At 51.1% G+C, this 17882-nt stretch overlaps 1 protein-coding gene and 3 pseudogenes across 1 annotated transcript, besides 3 other annotated features; all 4 read left to right on the forward strand.

Moving 5' to 3' along the window:
- Window positions 1-17882: part of a sequence feature (areas not merged during assembly with more than two copies in the genome that could not be assigned to a particular haplotype) that runs on past the window's edge.
- On the forward strand, window positions 3332-6082 carry Tc00.1047053509785.70 (retrotransposon hot spot (RHS) protein, putative; the record flags this gene model as incomplete). Its single annotated transcript, XM_807719.1, has 1 exon — window positions 3332-6082. One exon carries the CDS (start codon window positions 3332-3334, stop codon window positions 6080-6082), a length of 2751 nt encoding a protein of 916 aa, XP_812812.1.
- Tc00.1047053509785.90 lies at window positions 9758-11962 on the forward strand (annotated as a pseudogene).
- Window positions 12910-14399: a mobile genetic element.
- On the forward strand, window positions 14676-15911 carry Tc00.1047053509785.120 (annotated as a pseudogene).
- Window positions 17625-17669: a sequence feature (GA-rich).
- On the forward strand, window positions 17682-17882 carry Tc00.1047053509785.142 (annotated as a pseudogene).

The raw sequence follows: 17882 nt of genomic DNA on the forward strand, positions 1-17882 counted from the left end.
GATGCGACGGGGTTTTCCGAAGTGGCCCGTCAATGCAATTCGGGTTTCATGGCACTGAGGCACAGTGTTCTTCCTGCAATGGCTGGTGACGGCCTCTAGTGGACCGGTGTATTTATGCTGCTGCTGCTGCTCGAGGAGGTGTAGAAGTGCGATTTGAGGTGAGCGGCGGAAGGGCCACACATCCCGCAGTGACGGTCGTCGTTGGCCCACCGGGTGCCTCTGAAGGTTTTGTTGGATGCAACGTCCTTATGCCCGTCTCTGGATGGCGGCATCCCTGATGCAGCCAACGAACGGGGCTGGGAGCGACGGTGAGACGCAAGCACGCGTGGATGTTCGGAGCGGCCGGCGCACCGCACGCTGAGAGCATGGCACGGTGAGGACCGGACCTAGAAAAGGGACACCGCGTGGGACGTCAGTCTTCACTGCAGCGACCGCCACCGAATTCGGATTTGCTCGCACCTTCTGCGGTCCCTCTTCCTTCCCTCACCTCTGTGCCGAGGACTGTGCCGCGGGATTCAGCAGCGCAATGTTTGGCCGCAGGAAAATGGCCCGAACAAATGATTTGTGGGAGGGGGATGTGCACTGCGACGAGAAGGAAAAAAAATAGTTGCGAGACGACCACCACGACAAGACCGGAGTGAAGTTGTGTTTTGTCCACTTGCGCGAGGGCGGCCTGCCACCTGGTCGGTTAGGAGGATTATTTTTTTTGCGTCGTTGAGCTCTCTTTTTATTCCGCTGCGTTTTCTTGCGGACCTGCGAAGGGAGATTTGCAAGAAATTCCTGCGAGGCGTCCGTGCCGTCGTCGGAAAAGCGGATTCCCCTTGAAAAACGCCACTTTTTAAATTTGTTTTGGGCGGGGGGTTCCTGTCGATTCAACGCGACTTTGTTTTGCGTATTTGATGCATGTGTTTCCGAGCGGTTCGATCTGTGCTCCCAGCCCACTCGGATGTGGTGTGCGCGCCGACGTGAAGGTGCCTGTCAGCCGTTTTATTGCCTCCCCCGTTGTGGCTGCCGCCGCTGCCTTCCTCCCTTCCTGAGGTCCTGCGGCTTCTTGACAAGATGTTTTGGAGAAGGCGTTGCCGCTCTTATCGTCCATGGTATTTTGATTCTGGTGTCGCGGTCAGGAGACATTGAAAGAGAAGGTTTTTGCTCTTTTGTTTTATTTATACTCTCTGCCTGACGGCCAGTTCTACACAAACGTGCTCCTCAGAACCTCAGTTGGTGCTGGCGGGTTTGCTCACAGTTGTCACTGGCAATCGCATGCGCCAACTCTTCTCTGCTCCTTTTCAGTGTCGCATTTTTTTATTGATTGACGGACGCCATTCTGTCCGGCGTGCCACTTTGATTGGATTGTGTGGGACTGCTCGCCAACGCCATTGGAGAAAGCAGGCCGACTTTTTCACGTATTTAATTCCATCTTGCGCGCAGGTATTTTTTACTTGTTCAGTTGATGCGCACTCAAACAGCGAGGGATCCGGAACTATGCGTGCGTGGAATTTGTCCTGCCATATGAACTGCAGGCAACACCGCGGGGCTGTCACTTTTATTCCGCAGAGTTATTGTTTCTTTTCACAGGGTTGGCAGGGAAATTCCATGCAGCCTGCTACTGCTGGTGTGTCCTCAAATGTTCTCACCCCATGCGAATAATGTGCTTCATCGAGTGAGTGTGTTGATTGGGTTTGTGTGCACTCTGATTGTGTTTGCTACTTTGAGCGGGCACGCAATACTTGATGGGTGGGAAAATGGAGCGGGGCGATGCATGGCTGCGTCTTGCCTATCGTTCAGTGTACGATGGTGTGGTGCACATTGTGGTTTTGGCTCTCCGATGTGACTGCGGTCCCCTGCGCGGCAATGGTGGTGGGTGGAGGAGAGTGTGAGCCCGCGGCGGGACGGTGGGATCGCGCCTCCTTTTCTCTTTGTTCCTTCCCTTTTGTAAAGGTGTGCACTTATTTTTGGTGTCGGTGATGGGGCAAACAGACAGACAACGTGAATAAAACAAAATAAAAAAGGGCAATAATGTGGCGGTGTTGGGGTTGGTTGCACGTTGCGTTGCCGCGGGGGCTGTGGGCCTCGGCTGCTTCACCGACCGGCGTTGCAGTGCGGCTGCATGGCGCACCGACCGCCCCGCCGTGCGAGTGCCACGCCCAACGCCATTGGGACTGCCGGACGAAACAGCCGCGAATGTCCTTTGGAGCCAGCGGCACCTGCTGGCCGCAGTTGGGCGGTGCGAGTGGGATGCTTCACCGCACGGGTGTTGCGATGGCGCATTGCCGCGGCTCTTGTGATGGTTCCGACGCTGCAGCTCGCAGAGGAGTGGAGAAAACGCAGCGACCGCCGTGGACCATGAGCAGCACCGTAGAGGAAATCCTGCAGGAGGGAAACACTAGCAGCACTAACATGAGGCTGAATGATTTCCTTCGGAATTATTTTGGCGGTAGGGGCGTCGTGGAATTCTATAGGAACATCTATATGCGGGGGTTTTTCTATTAGCTCCACGAAGTTCATCAAAGAAGAAGTGTTATTGAGGACAATAAAGGCATCGCCGCCGTACCAAGAGCTTAAAAAGGAGCGTGAGGATATGCACGTGCTATTGGAGGCTTTAAATAAGCTTGGAGACGAAAATATATTATCACTCTCAGGCAATGGAGGGACCTTGAAAGAAAAGGATACGGTCACTCCTCTTGCAAGGGCACAAATAAACACAGCCTACTCTTATTTACTGAGAGTAGAGAGGCAGGTGGAGGAAGAAAGGGAAAGGCGAGAACGACAAGAACCGGGGGTTACCATTCACACTAGGACTGATGATGCGGTGTTTGAGGGAAGATCTCGTGTCAAGGAAATGAAGCTGAATGACTTTATTACGATGGAATTGGACGGCAGGGGTGCTTTGGACGCCAATCGGGATTTGTTGCTGGATGAGCTTTTAAAGGAACCCCACGAAGTATATCCACGATGCGGGAGTATTGGGTAAAATACAGACATCAAATCATTACAAGAGGATGGAGAGGGCTGTAAGGGATGAAATGGATATGGAAGAGGATTTAAGCAGGCTTTACAAAAATGGTGTGGACAATCTACTGAGGTGTTTGGTGGCTACTGCATTTTTTTGTTACTGGTGTGTTGGTTGCGTTGGCTTTATTTTATGCTGAAATGTACTTGTTTTTTTCTGTTGCGCCACTGAGCTCAATATGTAGTCCACACCGTGTGGATAAGTCTTTTTCTGCGTCTTCCAGTCATTTCTGTGCGTATTTTCTTTCTTCCTTATTCCCCTTTTGATTGTTAGTCAGTGTTCAGCTTTAACTCAATCCAACTAAGAAAACAAGGAGGAACAATGTCTGGAAGGCCCGAGGAAGGACTTCACAATAATGAGGAAATTCAAGTGCCTACTGTCCCGCAACGAGTTCGGAGGAGAGCGAGGCCGGAGTCCAATAGTGGTACAGACCAACCCGCTGCGACACACAGAGGAGCGGAGGAAAGGCAGCGACCGCAGTGGACCATGAGCAGCACCGTAAAGGACATTCTGCTGGAGAGAAGCACTAACGGGACCGACATGAAGCTGAATGAATTCCTTCGGAATTCTGTTGGCGGCAGGGTTCTGGACACCAATGAGAACGTCACGATGCAGGAGTTTTTTCAGGATCCCGAGACTTTTATCCAAAACAAAGGGTTATTACGCATAATAACGGCATTGTCGTCATACCAAGTGCTGGAGGCTATTAATAAGCTTCATCCCGAGCATGTGTTCTCTCTTGAGCAATGGAGGGACTATGAAGGAAAGGATACAGTCACTCCTCTTGCAAGGGGAAAACTAAACGCAGTTCTCACTCAGGTACAGAGAGAAAGCCGTGAGGCAGAAGAAAGGCTAAGACGTGAGGAAGAAGAAAGGCGAAGACGAGCGCAAGAAATGAAATTTACCATTTCCACTACGATCGAAGATGTACTGTTCAGAGGGGAATTTCGCTACAAGGAAATGAAGCTGAATGATTTCCTTACTATGGAATTTGGCGGAGAGGGCGTTGTGGCTACCAATCGGAGTGTTTTGCTGGAGGAGTTTTTTAGGGAACCCACGAAGTATATCCACGATGCGGGAGTACTGAACGAAATAAAGACAACATATCGTTATTTGAGGATGGAGAGGATTGTAAAGCATGAAATGGTTTTTGATGAAGATATAAAGAAGCTCCACTATACTCATGTAAGTGCTCTGCTGGGGTGGCTAGTAGCTGCTCCGGAGGTAAAAGAAAGTGTTCATAACTTCACTAAACAATCTTTGGATGCAGCCCTTGAAGACGTGAGAATCTCAATGAGGACGAGTGCAGCGATGAAACTGGAGGGAGTGTACGAGTCTGTGTACAATGCGAGGTGGAGCCATTTGGTGGAAGTTCCTGGCGGCGAGGGGACCGGACTGGAAGTGAGAGAGGGGAAGCCACCACAGCCATGGACGTACAAGGCAGTTGGCCGAACCCTCGAAAAGAATGATGCTGTGGAGCAGTCCGGTGCAGCGCGTCTCAGGCTGATGGTGCTCACCTCGGACAAGGGGTGGCCGTGCACGTGGAATCGGAAGGGGGTGGAATTCACTCGTGATTGCCATGTGAACTGTGAGGTGGATCGAGTGTGGCAGATCGTCAAGGGCGATCTAACCGCGTGGTTCAACAGTCTTCCTGAGGACCACTTTACGCCTGAGCAACGTGTGTTGATTGGGACGCCCGGGATCGGGAAGTCGATGGCTGCCGGCTCGTACCTCCTCTACCAGCTGCTGCACTGCGATGCGGAGCAACTCCAAATGGTTGTTTACCTTATTGCGGATCGAACATTCCTGTTTGACAGGACCAGAAAGACGGTGTCGACATACATGGGCGACTCCAGTAATGCGTTTGTTGCTTGGATTATGTCTGACCATGGGATGAAGGGGTATATTATCCACGATTTGGCAGAGCCGGATCATGCACTTTCAGTTCCTCTGCCTCTCAGGGGATGGGGCATGGTTGTGGTGTCACCCCCACTCGAGAGGAACTACAAAAAATGGGTGAAGTGGAGCGATGCCACGAAAATAGTTATGAATAGCCCTGGTGAAAGCGATGTGAAGGCGATGTGCGTTTGGATGAGGCGCCATCAGCCCGTGCGGGAGCAAGCGGAGTACTGGCATGTGGTGAAGGGCCAAATGGATGAAGTGGGACCTATTCCACGTTATATCTTTGACGAGCGAAAGTATTATAACTGGGTTCAACGGTGTCACAAGACCGTCGATGAGGCGACCTCTTCTGTAATCTTGCAATACAGTGGTTTGGGATGTGGTGGATCCTGGGATCGTATGAAGGTGCTCTACTGGCTTGCGAGGGTTGTCCGAGTACGAAGTGAAGAGTTTGGTTCTGAATTTTTTTTCAATTTACCGGTGTCTGCTCACCTCGGAAATAAAACATTATTCAAGTCGGCGAAGTTAATGCAGCAGCATGATTTTAATTTACTCATATCGGGGCTGACGGATTATCTCATATCAGAAAATTTTGGAAGGTGCACCGTGTTTGCATTTTTGAATGGATCTTTTGTGCGTGCAATAGAACGCAGGCTGAGGGAGCTGAGGCCATCACCACAACGTCAGTCCCACCGCTGTGCGCTGGCGGTGTACTCACAGGAGCGCTCCACCAGGCACCATGTCTTACCGCCACTGGAACACGTTTCTGAGAGGATTGATGTGGAGTGCGGGGTGCTGTACGTAACGGAGGTGGAAAACTTTCCGCTGGTGGACGGCTTTTTCTTTGTTGATTCGCCGCGGAAGACGCTGGTTGGGCTGCGGATGGCTACAGCGGGTGCGCATCACACCACCGCCAGCACTGCGAGGCAGTTCACTGAGTATCTGGCGGAATATTTTAATGGTTGGGACGAGTTGTCCCGAAAACTGTCGTGGGAGATTATTTATGTGCAGCACGCAGAAAGCACGCCGATGAACGACTGGCAGAGATGTGATGTCGTCGATGCCAATAATGTGAGCGACGATGAAAAAAAGATTGCGGCGTTCTGGAAGGAAAAGGTGCGCCAGTACCAAGTGTCAATATCATCCGAAGACGCCCCAAGAAGGCCTTAGAATTGAGGAGTAATTAAAGGAATAAATGGGAAAGCAAATTAGGGAATTGCGGGGGTAGTTTGAGTTCTGGTAACAAATATTGGGGCCTTTTTCATGTGGTTGGATGCCTGTGTGTGCATACGGTGCAGATGCACCAGCATCAGGTGGCAGCATCACACACGGATGCGGAAAATGTCCAACGCGAGCGATCGTAACAGTGAACGGAGAAGAAATTATGGAGGGAACGGGGTAGTTTGGTTTCTGGTAGAAAAACATTGCGGGTTGTTTCATACATGTGGATTTCTGTGTGTGCATACGAGGCATAGTAGGGAAATTGCTCTTGTATGAGAGAATGATTATGGCCAGCGGTGATGAAGTATTACTACGTTGTTTATTTCCTCTTATTTTTTTTTGTTCTAAGGCCCATCATTAAACGAAGCATCTTTAAGGGATGGACGACGACCAAGTTCTTTTGTGGAAACAGTGCACTCCGTGTGACTGCTTGGAGTGGGGCGCCGTATTCAATTGAGGGTGGAATGGCTTCCTTGTGCCTGCGTCATCGTTGCTTCCCCTTGCGATTTCATGCTTGAATGCCTTATCGCGGCGCCAGGGCCAATTGCTCCGTATTGTCGGGGAGGCCAGGAGCCAGCAATGTTTCCCTCACGGGGTTGTTGTTTTTGTTGGCGCAGGGCTGACGGCATCGACCAGCGTCCGAACCAGCTGCTTTGTGCTGGGGCACATTTTAAACACCAAGAGGTCTGGGGGCACGCGTTGCCGCAGCGCGGGCCATGTAATTGAAAAAACACGGGGGAGGACAACAGAAGCACAACCGTGCGTGCTGCAGCAAGTCCGCACTGATGCTCTTTTACTTTGTCGGCACTGGAAACTGAGAGGGTGCGCCCTGCGCCTGTTGCCATGCACTCTCATAGCCACGTTTTGAATGGAGCGTGTTGTTGTTTCTCTGAAGCGGGCTCCGTGTGTCAACGCGACAGGGAAACACGGTTGGCGGTGGCAGGAGTCCTTCCCGGAACGGCACCAGAGTGTAGGGTTCCCAGAGTCGGTCGCTCGCCGAGGTGGGGACGGCTCTCAGGGATTGCCCCGAGGTTGCTTCTTAATGCCGTTGTTGTTGTTGACGGCAAATTGTTGATGGGAGAGCGAGAGATGGTGTGCTGTCGTGTGATTTCTCACAGTGGCACTCGTTGGAGCGATGCATGTGTTTTTGCCTCACGGATGTGGTGTTTTGGATCCCTATTTCACGCTATTCGGTTCCGCAGAAGTGGACGGAGAAGTGATGCAGTCACGAGCCGCACGGGCGGGGCGGACACGGTTATGCGAGTCTGTGGAGGACCCGAGCAAATCAAAGTGTACCATGCGGTTTGGGTCTACAAGGAAGGAAGAAAAACTGAGCGGCTGAGGGGAGTTGCAATGCACGCGGCTGCAGAAGATGACATGCGTTGCTGAGTTCACTTTGACCGCCACTTTGGATGCTTTTTCTCGAGGCCGTGAATCCTTTCAATTTTATTTGGAGGTGCTTGATGACACCAGTTGTGGAAGGCATTTTCATTTCATACGAGGATGGCACACGGGAGAAAAGGACGAAAGAGAGCGACGCCTCGCCAAAGGAGCGGCTGCTGGAACGTTGACGAGACTCGGGATTGTTTGCACGGCCAGCTGCTTGCCCTCGGTAGGATGTTCCTTGAGGCGTTCATTGGCGCGAGAGTGAGGTGCACGTACGGGCAGGCACCGCAACAACAGTGTCGTTGGTTCTCCATCGCACGAATAAGACGACGCACGTCAGGCGTGGCAGCTGACACCCTCTGCGAACCTCCTCCCTTCTCTGTTTCACATCTTGGCGTTTTCTGCATGCGGACACCGCTCCCATTGGCCGCCCTCTGTGACACGAGAGCCGCCTGTATTCCTCTCCATCGCATTAAAGAGTCGTGAGGAGGGCTTGGAAGGTGCGTTGAGGAGCCGTGTGGCCTCTGCGAGCCTATCCTCTGTTTTTCATAGGTGTTGAATGTTGGATTACCGAAACGCACCTTGAGTGCCTGCGTTGGAGGCTCGCATGACTGAGCAGCAAACGTGTTTGTGGAGGTGAAGGAGGGCCACGCCATTGGGAGGAGGAAGAGTGAATGGGTGGGCGGGTGTGTCTGTGGCCCATATGTGGTGCCTGACTGGTGCTTCGCGTTGTTTGGTTTTATTATCATTCCCATTCACAGAGGATGGCTTTGGGTGCAGCACCCACGAGCTCTTCTGTCGTTGGATGAGGTTGCTCTAGTGCTGCTTCCCCCAACCCTCTCTGTGTCGGTGTGTTGTATGATAGTGAGCATGGCTCTTCTTCCGTGCTGTGCATTTGGCGCATAAGCTGCTGATGGTTTGTGTGGAATATGTGATGATTTGCGGCACTTTTTGGGTTGTGCTTTGATCTCCGCCGCGGGATGGCAGCCGGATTGGGGGCGTTGCTTTTTCTTTACTGTGATCACGTGCGATGTGTATTGGAGGCCTCTCGGGGAAGCGCCAGCCAACCTTGTCGTGGAACATATGTATGATGCCACACCATTTATTGACGTGGAATGAGTTGGGGGTTTGCGTATAAGCTTCTGTGCATTCTTGCCGTGGTGCTCCTCACGCATAGCCCGGGGGTCACGGATGATGCATGGGGCAGGCAGAACTTTGTGCATGGCGGGGTGAGGAGACGAAGGGCTGATTGCTTGATTGTTAGCGACGAGTCCTGCCTCACTGCTTGGAGGGGGCTGTCGTGGACTGGGGAAAGCTGTTTTGTGTGTCCAGACACTGCTTGCGCCGAGTGGGGGGGTGCCGTGTTGGTGTGTGCGGCTCCATCATGCGGGGCAGCAGAGCGTGACGTTTACGGACTGCGTGTCTGTGAGCTGATGAACGTGGCGGGAGGCGTGTCTGAGGAGAATCCGCGAAAGGAAGAGTGAAATGCGTTTGGCGGTGCTGCTGTTTGAGGTGCGAGGGAGGAAGAAAAACAATTGCTTTCTGACATGTTGGTGAGTGTGCCACGGCCACCAATGAGTTCTCAGGGAGAGGGACAGGAGGGAGGGAGACGGAGACTGTGCGCGTCCACTGCGGCGTGTGGTGCCACAGGATGCGGTTGCCATTGCGACGGGTGCAACGGTCTTTATGCGTGCAGCAGAGCGTCACCTGCATCTTTTTGTCTGCAGAGCTTGCGGGTGCCGCGAGGAGGTGCAGGCGACCTCTCATCATTAGGCTGCTGAGGCCGTTTCCCTCTCTGCTCGGCGGGGGAAGCAACTCTTCCTGTGTCAATCTGCTGGTCTGCATCGGTACTCCCAACGGGTTGTCACGCAGCCGTGTCGTTGCAGTGCAACTCTCGTGCTCCTCACTGCACACACGGTCCCCTGTCATTTGTCTTGTTTGCAGGACCGTAGCCTGCGGTCCTCCATTCGGAGGCTGCTCACATTTTTCCCTAATTTTTGTATGCTGCTGAGGGGTGCTGTAGAATATTGACTGCGGGGATGGTCATTTTGTGGCTCGCTGTGAGTGGTGGCGGTTTGTACTGCTGTTGTACTGTCTCTCTTCCGCTGTCGTTGTCCTTTCCACTTGTTGAACACAGACGCACGCTAGGAAATTGGGCGCTAATCGCTACTGTGAAATTCGAAGACTCTCAAAGGACCAGCAACAGCACACACACCGCCCACACACACACATATTTGTATGCTCTCACGTGTTGCTGCAGTGAAGGCACCCCGCACACACAACCGTCGCGGCGTGACCGGATCCGGCTGAAGGAGGAGGGAAGGAAGAGAGAGTGAGCCGCGGAGGCCCAAAATTTCCCGGCGTGTTTTTACTTCCGCGGTGCTGCTCCTCTTTTTTGTGACGGTTTGCTGCGACTGTGGAGGTGCACACGCTGTGGAGAGCAAGCCAGGGGGTGTGCAACTGGCGCAGGAGATCGACGTTTTTGTGCCGAATAAGACGCAGGTGGTGTCAAAAGATGGGAATGGTTTATTTGAAGTGAAGAAAACATTTGTCTCACCCTCTCTTGTCCGTGCTGGTGGGGTGATGGTTGCCATTGCTGAAGGCTTGTTCGAGTATAAAGTCCAGGAACATAACTCATTTTGGATTTCGTCTTCCGACATTGTGGCTGGGTACATCAAGGCTGCGGAGACGTGGCCGTCCATTGTCGCTGAGATCGCCAAGAAGGAATGGAGGGCACACACCGTGCTTGGCAGTAGGAATGGCAATAATCGTTTGCGCGTTTTTTTGTTGGCCCGCATCCATTGCAGGGGACAATAAGGTGTTTCCACTTGCGGGAATCTGCGAAGAGAAGTACGACAATGATGATGAGGAAAGGGCGGCGGGTGACTCAGCTATTCAACTGGTTGTTGGTGTGGCCATGCAGCCCAAGGACGGCGAGTCGAGTGGAATGATCAACTGGGAAGAATCCAATTCACTTTCACAACAGATCTCCACACATACTCAAGATCACCTGAGGGAACTTTTGACTGCTGGTGGCTCAGGCATTGTGATGCAGAATGACACGCTTGTGTTTCCCCTGGTGGTGGCAAGTTGGAAAAATCACCCTTTCTCCATGAGTATTTGCTCGGCGGGCAAAGGCAACAACTGGGTGTTCCCAGAGGGCGTATCTCCTGGGGAGTGCATTCGCCCGCGTCACCGAGTGGGAGAATGGAAAGCTTCTCATGGTTGCTTTTTGTGGGAGTGCCCGCAAGGTGTTTGAGTCGCGTGACATGGAGAAAACGTGGAAGGAGGCTGTCAGAACACTCTCGGGCGTGTGGGCCAAGTCAAAATCAGGAGCTCCTTTGGACGAAGGTTTGCGTGTGGGAGCTCTCATCAACGCGACCATTGAGGGAAGGAAGGTCATGCTGTACACCCATAAAGCTAGCCATCCCTTGGAAGCGAGTGAACCCAATGCGCTCTACCTTTGGGTCACGGATAACAACCGCACGCTTCACATCGGACCGGTTTCTGAGGACAGTGTTGTGAATAAGACGTTTGACAACACCCTGCTGTATTCGGATGATGCATTGCACCTTTTACAAGCGAAGGGCGATCATGAAAGCACAGCCATTTCACTTGCCCGCCTGACTGAGGAGCTGAAGACGATCAAGTCTGTCCTGAGGACTTGGACACAGTTGGACGTCTCCTTTTCCAAGTCGTCCACACCCACGACTGGTCTGGTTGGATTCCTGTCCAATTCGGCCAATGGTGACACGTGGATCGACGGTTACCGTTGCGTGAATGCATCCGTGACGAAGGCAGCGAAGGTCAAAAATGGGTTCAAATTCACGGGGCCTGGGTCCATGGCAACATGGCCCGTGAACAGCCGGGAGGATAATAATCATTACAGCTTTGTGAACCACAGATTCACTATTGTGGCGACGGTGACCATTCACCAGGTTGCGAAGGGGAGCACTCCTCTGCTGGGTGCGGTTCTCGGGGACGGTGCCGGCAAGAAGATCATTGGGCTGTCGTACAGCATGAATAAAGGTGGGAGACAGTGTTTGACGGCACAAAGGCAGCACCGGGGAGCACGTGGGAGCCGGGGAGAAAATACCAGGTGGCGCTGACGCTTTAGGACGGCAACAAGGGCTCCGTGTACGTGGATGGTGTGATTGTGTGGAACCCGGAGACGATAACAACACTTGAGACGCCGGGACATGAAATCACACATTTCTACTTTGGGGGCGACGAGGGGGACATCAACAGCAGCGTGGCGGTGACGAACGTCTTTCTGTACGACCGCCCACTGAGTGTCGGTGAACTAAAAACGTTAAAGAAAAGCGACGCCAAAAGAGGAAACGATGGCGGCAAAAAAGGAAAAGGTGACGGCTCCATGCGTGGGGGCGTGTCGCAGATGCTGCTGGGGCTTGGGTTTTGCGCCTTTGTGGCCCTTTACTGAGGAATCGCAGTGAGGAATTCCTGCTTCCAGCGGGAACATATTCGTCTGTCGACGCACTCTTTTAAGTAATTGCCGCTTTCTGTGGATGCACCGTTCATTTTATCTGGTTTTAATTTTATTTTACATTCCCTTTGCTGCGCAGACCTTTTTCTCCATGTGGAAGCATGCTCTCCCAGCGCCAGCACCGCGTTTTTTCGTGTTTTTTCTTTTTTTTTGTTTTGGTCCGACAATTACGGGATCTACTCAGTGTTTTTTTCCCCTTTTTAAGGTGATTATCGGCGCTTTCGGCATTGTGTGCCACACGCCGATGGCGCCGGCTAATAAAAGAGACGATGGAATGGGGCAAGAAAACACGCCGGGTGTCCCAGTGGAATATAAATAATGTGTGGGCACCGGGGATTTAAACGACTGTAACGAGTGTATCTTATTTATTTATTTTTATCCCCAGGCGAAACAAACGCACCAGCGTGCAGTTTTTGTTTTTGTTTTTGGGTGAATGCATAATGGAAGACGAATACATCTTCGTCTTTTTACTTTCCAGCATATGTCCCGCGGCTCGCCGCAGCGTGGGCAGCCGTGCAGTGTTGCGTTTCACCAGTCATCCTGCTTGTGTTTTCTGGCACCCCGCTGTGGTTGTATTTGCCCCTAAATGCTTTGCTTTTTTTTTGTGACTGTGGGTAAGAACTTAACGACAATTACACGATATAGGCACTGCAGTGTACCCCAGCGATGGGGTCCGTGCCCTTTCGCGGTGCTGGGGCTTTGGTTGCGTATAATATCTCTGCAGCAGGGCGTTGCCGCGAGCACGACGGAGACCAAGACGACTTCACCCCTCGAGAGGGTTCCACGCCATGACCGGTGTGGGGAGGTGAAGCGGTCTGCCTGCAGACTGTCGGACAGAACTGCACGACCGTTTCGCAGCGGTCACTTCATTGATATCACCCGTGGCGGTGACGTCCACAAGAACCCTGGCACCGAGGTGGATGGCTTCATCACTAGTTAGCAGCTCAACATTGCAGGCCTCTCGTCCGTAAAAAATATTGCATTTGCTGCGTGATTGGAGCAGCGTCCACCTGACATCGTTCTTTTCCAGGAAACAAGTAACCGTGGTGGCTTAGCGACGAAATTTTCTGGCCATAATGAGTACCTTCAGGCCCGCACTGGGTGCGGTGGTGGTGTTGCTGTTCTGGTGCGCCACTCTCTGCTGTGCGAGCGCCTGACGCTCCCTGGCACTGACCTCCTGGAGACCATTGCTGTTTGTGTATTTCATCAGGGCTGTCGCAGCATTTGCGTGGCGAACCTCTACAACCCTCCCACAACAATTGGTCAATAATCCGCATCTATCAATATCGTTTGTCGCTTGGGCCCGAAGAGATTATCGCGGGTGACCTGAATTTACATCGTGAACTCTGGTACAGTCATATATAACATCAACGACTGGAGGCGATAATTTCGCCGCTGTTCTAATCGATATGGATTTTGAACTGGCAAATGACCCGACACAGGCAACACGGATCACACATCGTAATGCCTCGTCCCCTGACGTGACTGCGTATTGCGCCCTACGCATCTCCCACTGGACATTCGCCCCTTACATAAGCTCGGACCACTGCTGAATATCTTACTTGGTAGGGATGGACGATGGCACTCCACGACTAGCAAACAGGCTGCCTTGACGAAATAAAGCCACCTTTGCCCAGCGCAAAGCGGATTGGCCTGCTTTTACCTCGTCGTGTGAAACACTCCTTGCCACCGCGTCCACATGGTTGGATCCTCGCGGAGGCATCTTACGAGCAGCTAAGCGCCATATCCCGCGCGGCAGCCGTGACATCCCAAAACAATCTGGACAAACGAAATGGAACAAGCCGAGTCCACTGAAGAAGTAGCATAAAAAGCACACACATTGCCTCACCAGGAGACAGCCTGCTTCGAGCCAAATTTACCCGAAAAAAGGGAGGACCGAAATCAAGCCTTACGCCATTGCTCCGCTGTGCTTCTGGAAGCCCGCGCGAAAAGACGTGGAGCCTCATCCAGCACAGACTGGCGATATCTTCGCGGCATGGCAGCGCCGCACCCTCATCCCCTGGAATCGGTTGTGCTCCGAACTGATGTTGGCCGCGTATGCGCCCTGCCTCGGCAACAGGCAAATCTGCTTGTCCGTCATTTTGTGTGGGTTTCACGTGGTATACCGCCTTATACTGCTGCTGCTGCTCGCTGCACTTCTTTGGTTCCTGGTGACTGGGAAATGGATCGGCCTCTCACGCCGTATGAACTTGACGTAACCATCCGTGACTCTTTGCTTGGCTCAGCCCCCGGCCCCGACAACATGTTGAATGATTCCTGCACCGTCTCGGGCCCGTTGCGCGCGGCACTCTTAGAACGATGATCCACAACTGCTTTGCAAATGGCAGCCTGCCCGGCTCCATGAGCGGAAGTGACGACGGGGACTCTTCTTCACCGTCTGAGGCGGATATTTCTTGGTTGCCATTGTCTTTCATGGTAAAAAAGAGTGATGGTGAGGACTCACTGGGGCCGTGATTGAAGGTGCTGCACATGACGGTAGAGGCAATTTTTGTGAAACGAAACAACACCAAAAAGCAACAACAATGTTTTCCCCTTGTTTTTTCTTTCTGTCTCTCTTTCTCTCCCTATATATATAGTGTGTGTCTGCGGCTTAGCTTCCTTAATATGGTTGGCCTTATCATTACTGTTACGGATGCCCCTCACGTGTGATATTATTATATGTATTTGTATGCACATATTCTTTTTTATGTCTGTTAATAAATGCAGTAGAAATAAAGTATGGCATATTTCGATCAGGCTATCAGTATTAGGCGAAAAGAAGTCTGATAGCTCAATACAGAAGTGCGAAATATGTGAGGTCAAATTTAATTTCGGGTGCAGGCGTCATCATTGTCGGTACTGTGGCGGTATTTTCTGTGCGTAATGCTCGAGCTTTTTCGTTAAATTACAAAAGCTTCATGTAAATAAACCACGACGGGTGTGACGCAAATGTTTTGAATTTCTTTCAAGGACACCGCAAGCTACAAATCCGTCCTGTGCTAGTGCTCAGAGCCACCATAAAGAGTTGAACGGTGTGAATGCTTGCAATTGCGAGTCCGATCGTTTGACTACTGAATCCGCCCAGGCAACAACTGTTGTCTCTTGGACGCCACGAAGAGAAGAAGATCGAAATACCGCAGGTACATTTCCCGACGAGGAGAATGCTGACGATACTGATTTGGATGATGACGACGACGATGTTTCTGCTGCTGTTGCAGGTGTATATACTCCTCTATGGATGATGGGCAACACACCGGTAGCCTCGCCTTTCTTGCTGCACCGCAAGACAACCTTCGGTATTCAGAGGGCTCTGACGTAATTCATGTTCTTATTTATGTATCAGCCACGAGGTGTCAGGTGATTTTAGTTACGGTGAGTGATGGGGAAACCGTGTTGATGCTCGCTAAGCGTTTGGTGGATGTGCACTTCAGTTTGGACAGTGGATCACTCAAGTCGATTAGAACGGCTGCGAGAGAGATTTTGCTGCAAAAACTGAGGTTTTCAAGTGAATCCATTGTTATAGAGAATGAGGCTAATGCGAGTGATGTGGCATCTCATTGTAAACACTTGGTTCTTTCGACTCTGTCTGTTTCCGGGCTGCAACATGCGCACGATGATGATCCTATTGAGGGTTTTTTTTTTTTCCGTAGCGAACTCTGCAGTGAAAATAATGACGATATGATATGTTGTTTGTTGCCTTTTTATTTCTACTTTCACGTGTTTGTGTTTTTTTGTAATTTCCGTGTGTGTTATTTGTTGGTGTTTTTTTTTTCTTTTGTCTCCGGCACAATTTGCAGAAAAATAAATATAAATAAACGCTCACGAAATCGACAAGAAAAAAATGGCCCTCATTGGGCTGCCGTCTTTCTTTTTTTTTTTTGGTGTTAAAAGAATTTCTTTCGTTGAAAAACTGTGAGTTTTCTCTCGTCTGCGTTTTCGCACTCACGGAGAAACAAAAGGAGGAGGAAAAACCTATGAATTCCTGTCCTTCTAATTGAGGGGCCAGTCCGCCCTCCTGTGGAATACGTGAGTGCTCGGCCTTGCAATCCGCAGCGTTCAAAACATCTCATATTTATTGATTTGCAGCGTTTTTAGTTGTTTTTTTTTAGAAACTTTTTGGAACGAATGTGCGAGTCGTGGGGGCGAATTTTGATGGTGCTGCGCGGGAAGGTGGCGGCTGCAGTTTCTTTCTGTCGTCCCACCCGCCTCCTTCATTGCGCTTCACGCGGTGCAGGGGAGTCCGGCGGCTAAAAGGGGCGCTAAATTAAGGCTGCAGCTTTGCTACTTTACGACGAGTTTGGCTATTGTCGATTTATTTGTCTGATGGCTTTTGTTGCGTGTGCATGAGTGCTGGATAATTTTTCTTTGGAGCGCGTTGATGCAGAGCGATGTGTGATTAAATTGTCTTCTCCCATTTTGTTGTGTTTTCCTCCTCTCATATTTCTGAGGATAAGACGTCAACGACCTCATCTAAGCAGATGCTCATTTCTTTTTTCTTCCTTTTACGTTTGAAGAAAATGGACGTTTCCGCTTTTCTGAAGGAGTTTAAGAGGGCGAGGAAGGAATCTGGCGGCAGCGTTCCTCTTGGTGGCGAGGAGAGCGCGGGTGCCGCAGGTGTAACAAACGCATTTTCACAAAACGCAACATCAAGTGGACGGATTTTATCTCCGGATGACTCGGGGGAAAGTGAGCAGAGCATCAGCGATCGTGAAGCCGAACATGCGCCGCCTTCATATCTCTGAGAAGCAAGAGGCAACGGTGTGATGCATTTTGGCGGCGCACGCAAGAGGGAGGTTTGGGCCGTACACGCGAGTCTTTTACAGAGATAAAAACGTACCGGACGAATCAGTGTCTAAAGACGGACAGCAGCATCCCCAATGCGACAGTTCGGAGGGTAACTCACTCCATTCCTTTACGAGTAGCAGCCAAGAGGGGTGGCGCGTCAACCGTTAATAAACTACGTGATGAGCTCTTGCGGAAAAAAGAACTCTCTCAATCAATCATTGGTAGTGAGGGAGCATACAGGCAGTTGCTGTGGGGATGATTCTCGGGAGTGTGCATTGAGCACAGGCGCTGAGGGATTTCTTGTCTGTGTAGATGATCTTATTGCCCCTGAAAACACGGCTATGGATCAGTCTCTTTTTTTTTGGTTGGGGATCGTGCGGCACAACTGCAAGCCAAAAATGAGGGTGATGTGGCCACAGCCACACCGAAATATTCCACGGAAGAGCAGCAGTCTTCTTCACTTCTTCCTCCTTCCTTCTGTTGAGGTGGAAGTGCGCCATGAGAAACTTAGGACTGAAAGAGTGAGTTTGTTCGCTCGAGCAAAGATGTGCTCTGGTGCGACTGCCCCTGCTGTGAATAGGGAGTCAGAAGTCTTAAATACGAGAAAGTTTTTGAAATAATTAGATTCTGGCGAGGAGAAACCAATAACTACCACCACAACAAAAATTGGATTCTTTTGAGATAAATTGGAGTTCTTTCAGTTTCTATGCATGTGCTCATTAGGGAGGGGCATTGAGAATGATCTTTGGGTGCGGAGGGATTTTGGCATCACCGGAGTCAATTTTTTGTGTTCCATTTATATTTTCACGATGCCGTAGAATGGAAGAGAGGGGTGAAGAAGAGAAAAAAAGAAGAGAGAGGTGGTCGCTTGACATGGATCGTTTTATTATTGGATCCCCAATTGGTGAGGGCCGCTTTGGCGTCGTTTGTGCTGCAGTTGTTAAGGAATCTGGAATGCCAGCCGCAATCAAATTCATCACAACTCCACGGTCTCGATGAAGGGTGTTCCGCATCCTACAGCGAGGGAACTACTTGTTGCAATGCGATTGGTGCATCCTTTTGGTATCGGACATA

Source organism: Trypanosoma cruzi, genomic scaffold (genome assembly GCF_000209065.1).
Source record: "Trypanosoma cruzi strain CL Brener 1047053516461 genomic scaffold, whole genome shotgun sequence".
Taxonomy (NCBI): domain Eukaryota; phylum Euglenozoa; class Kinetoplastea; order Trypanosomatida; family Trypanosomatidae; genus Trypanosoma; species Trypanosoma cruzi.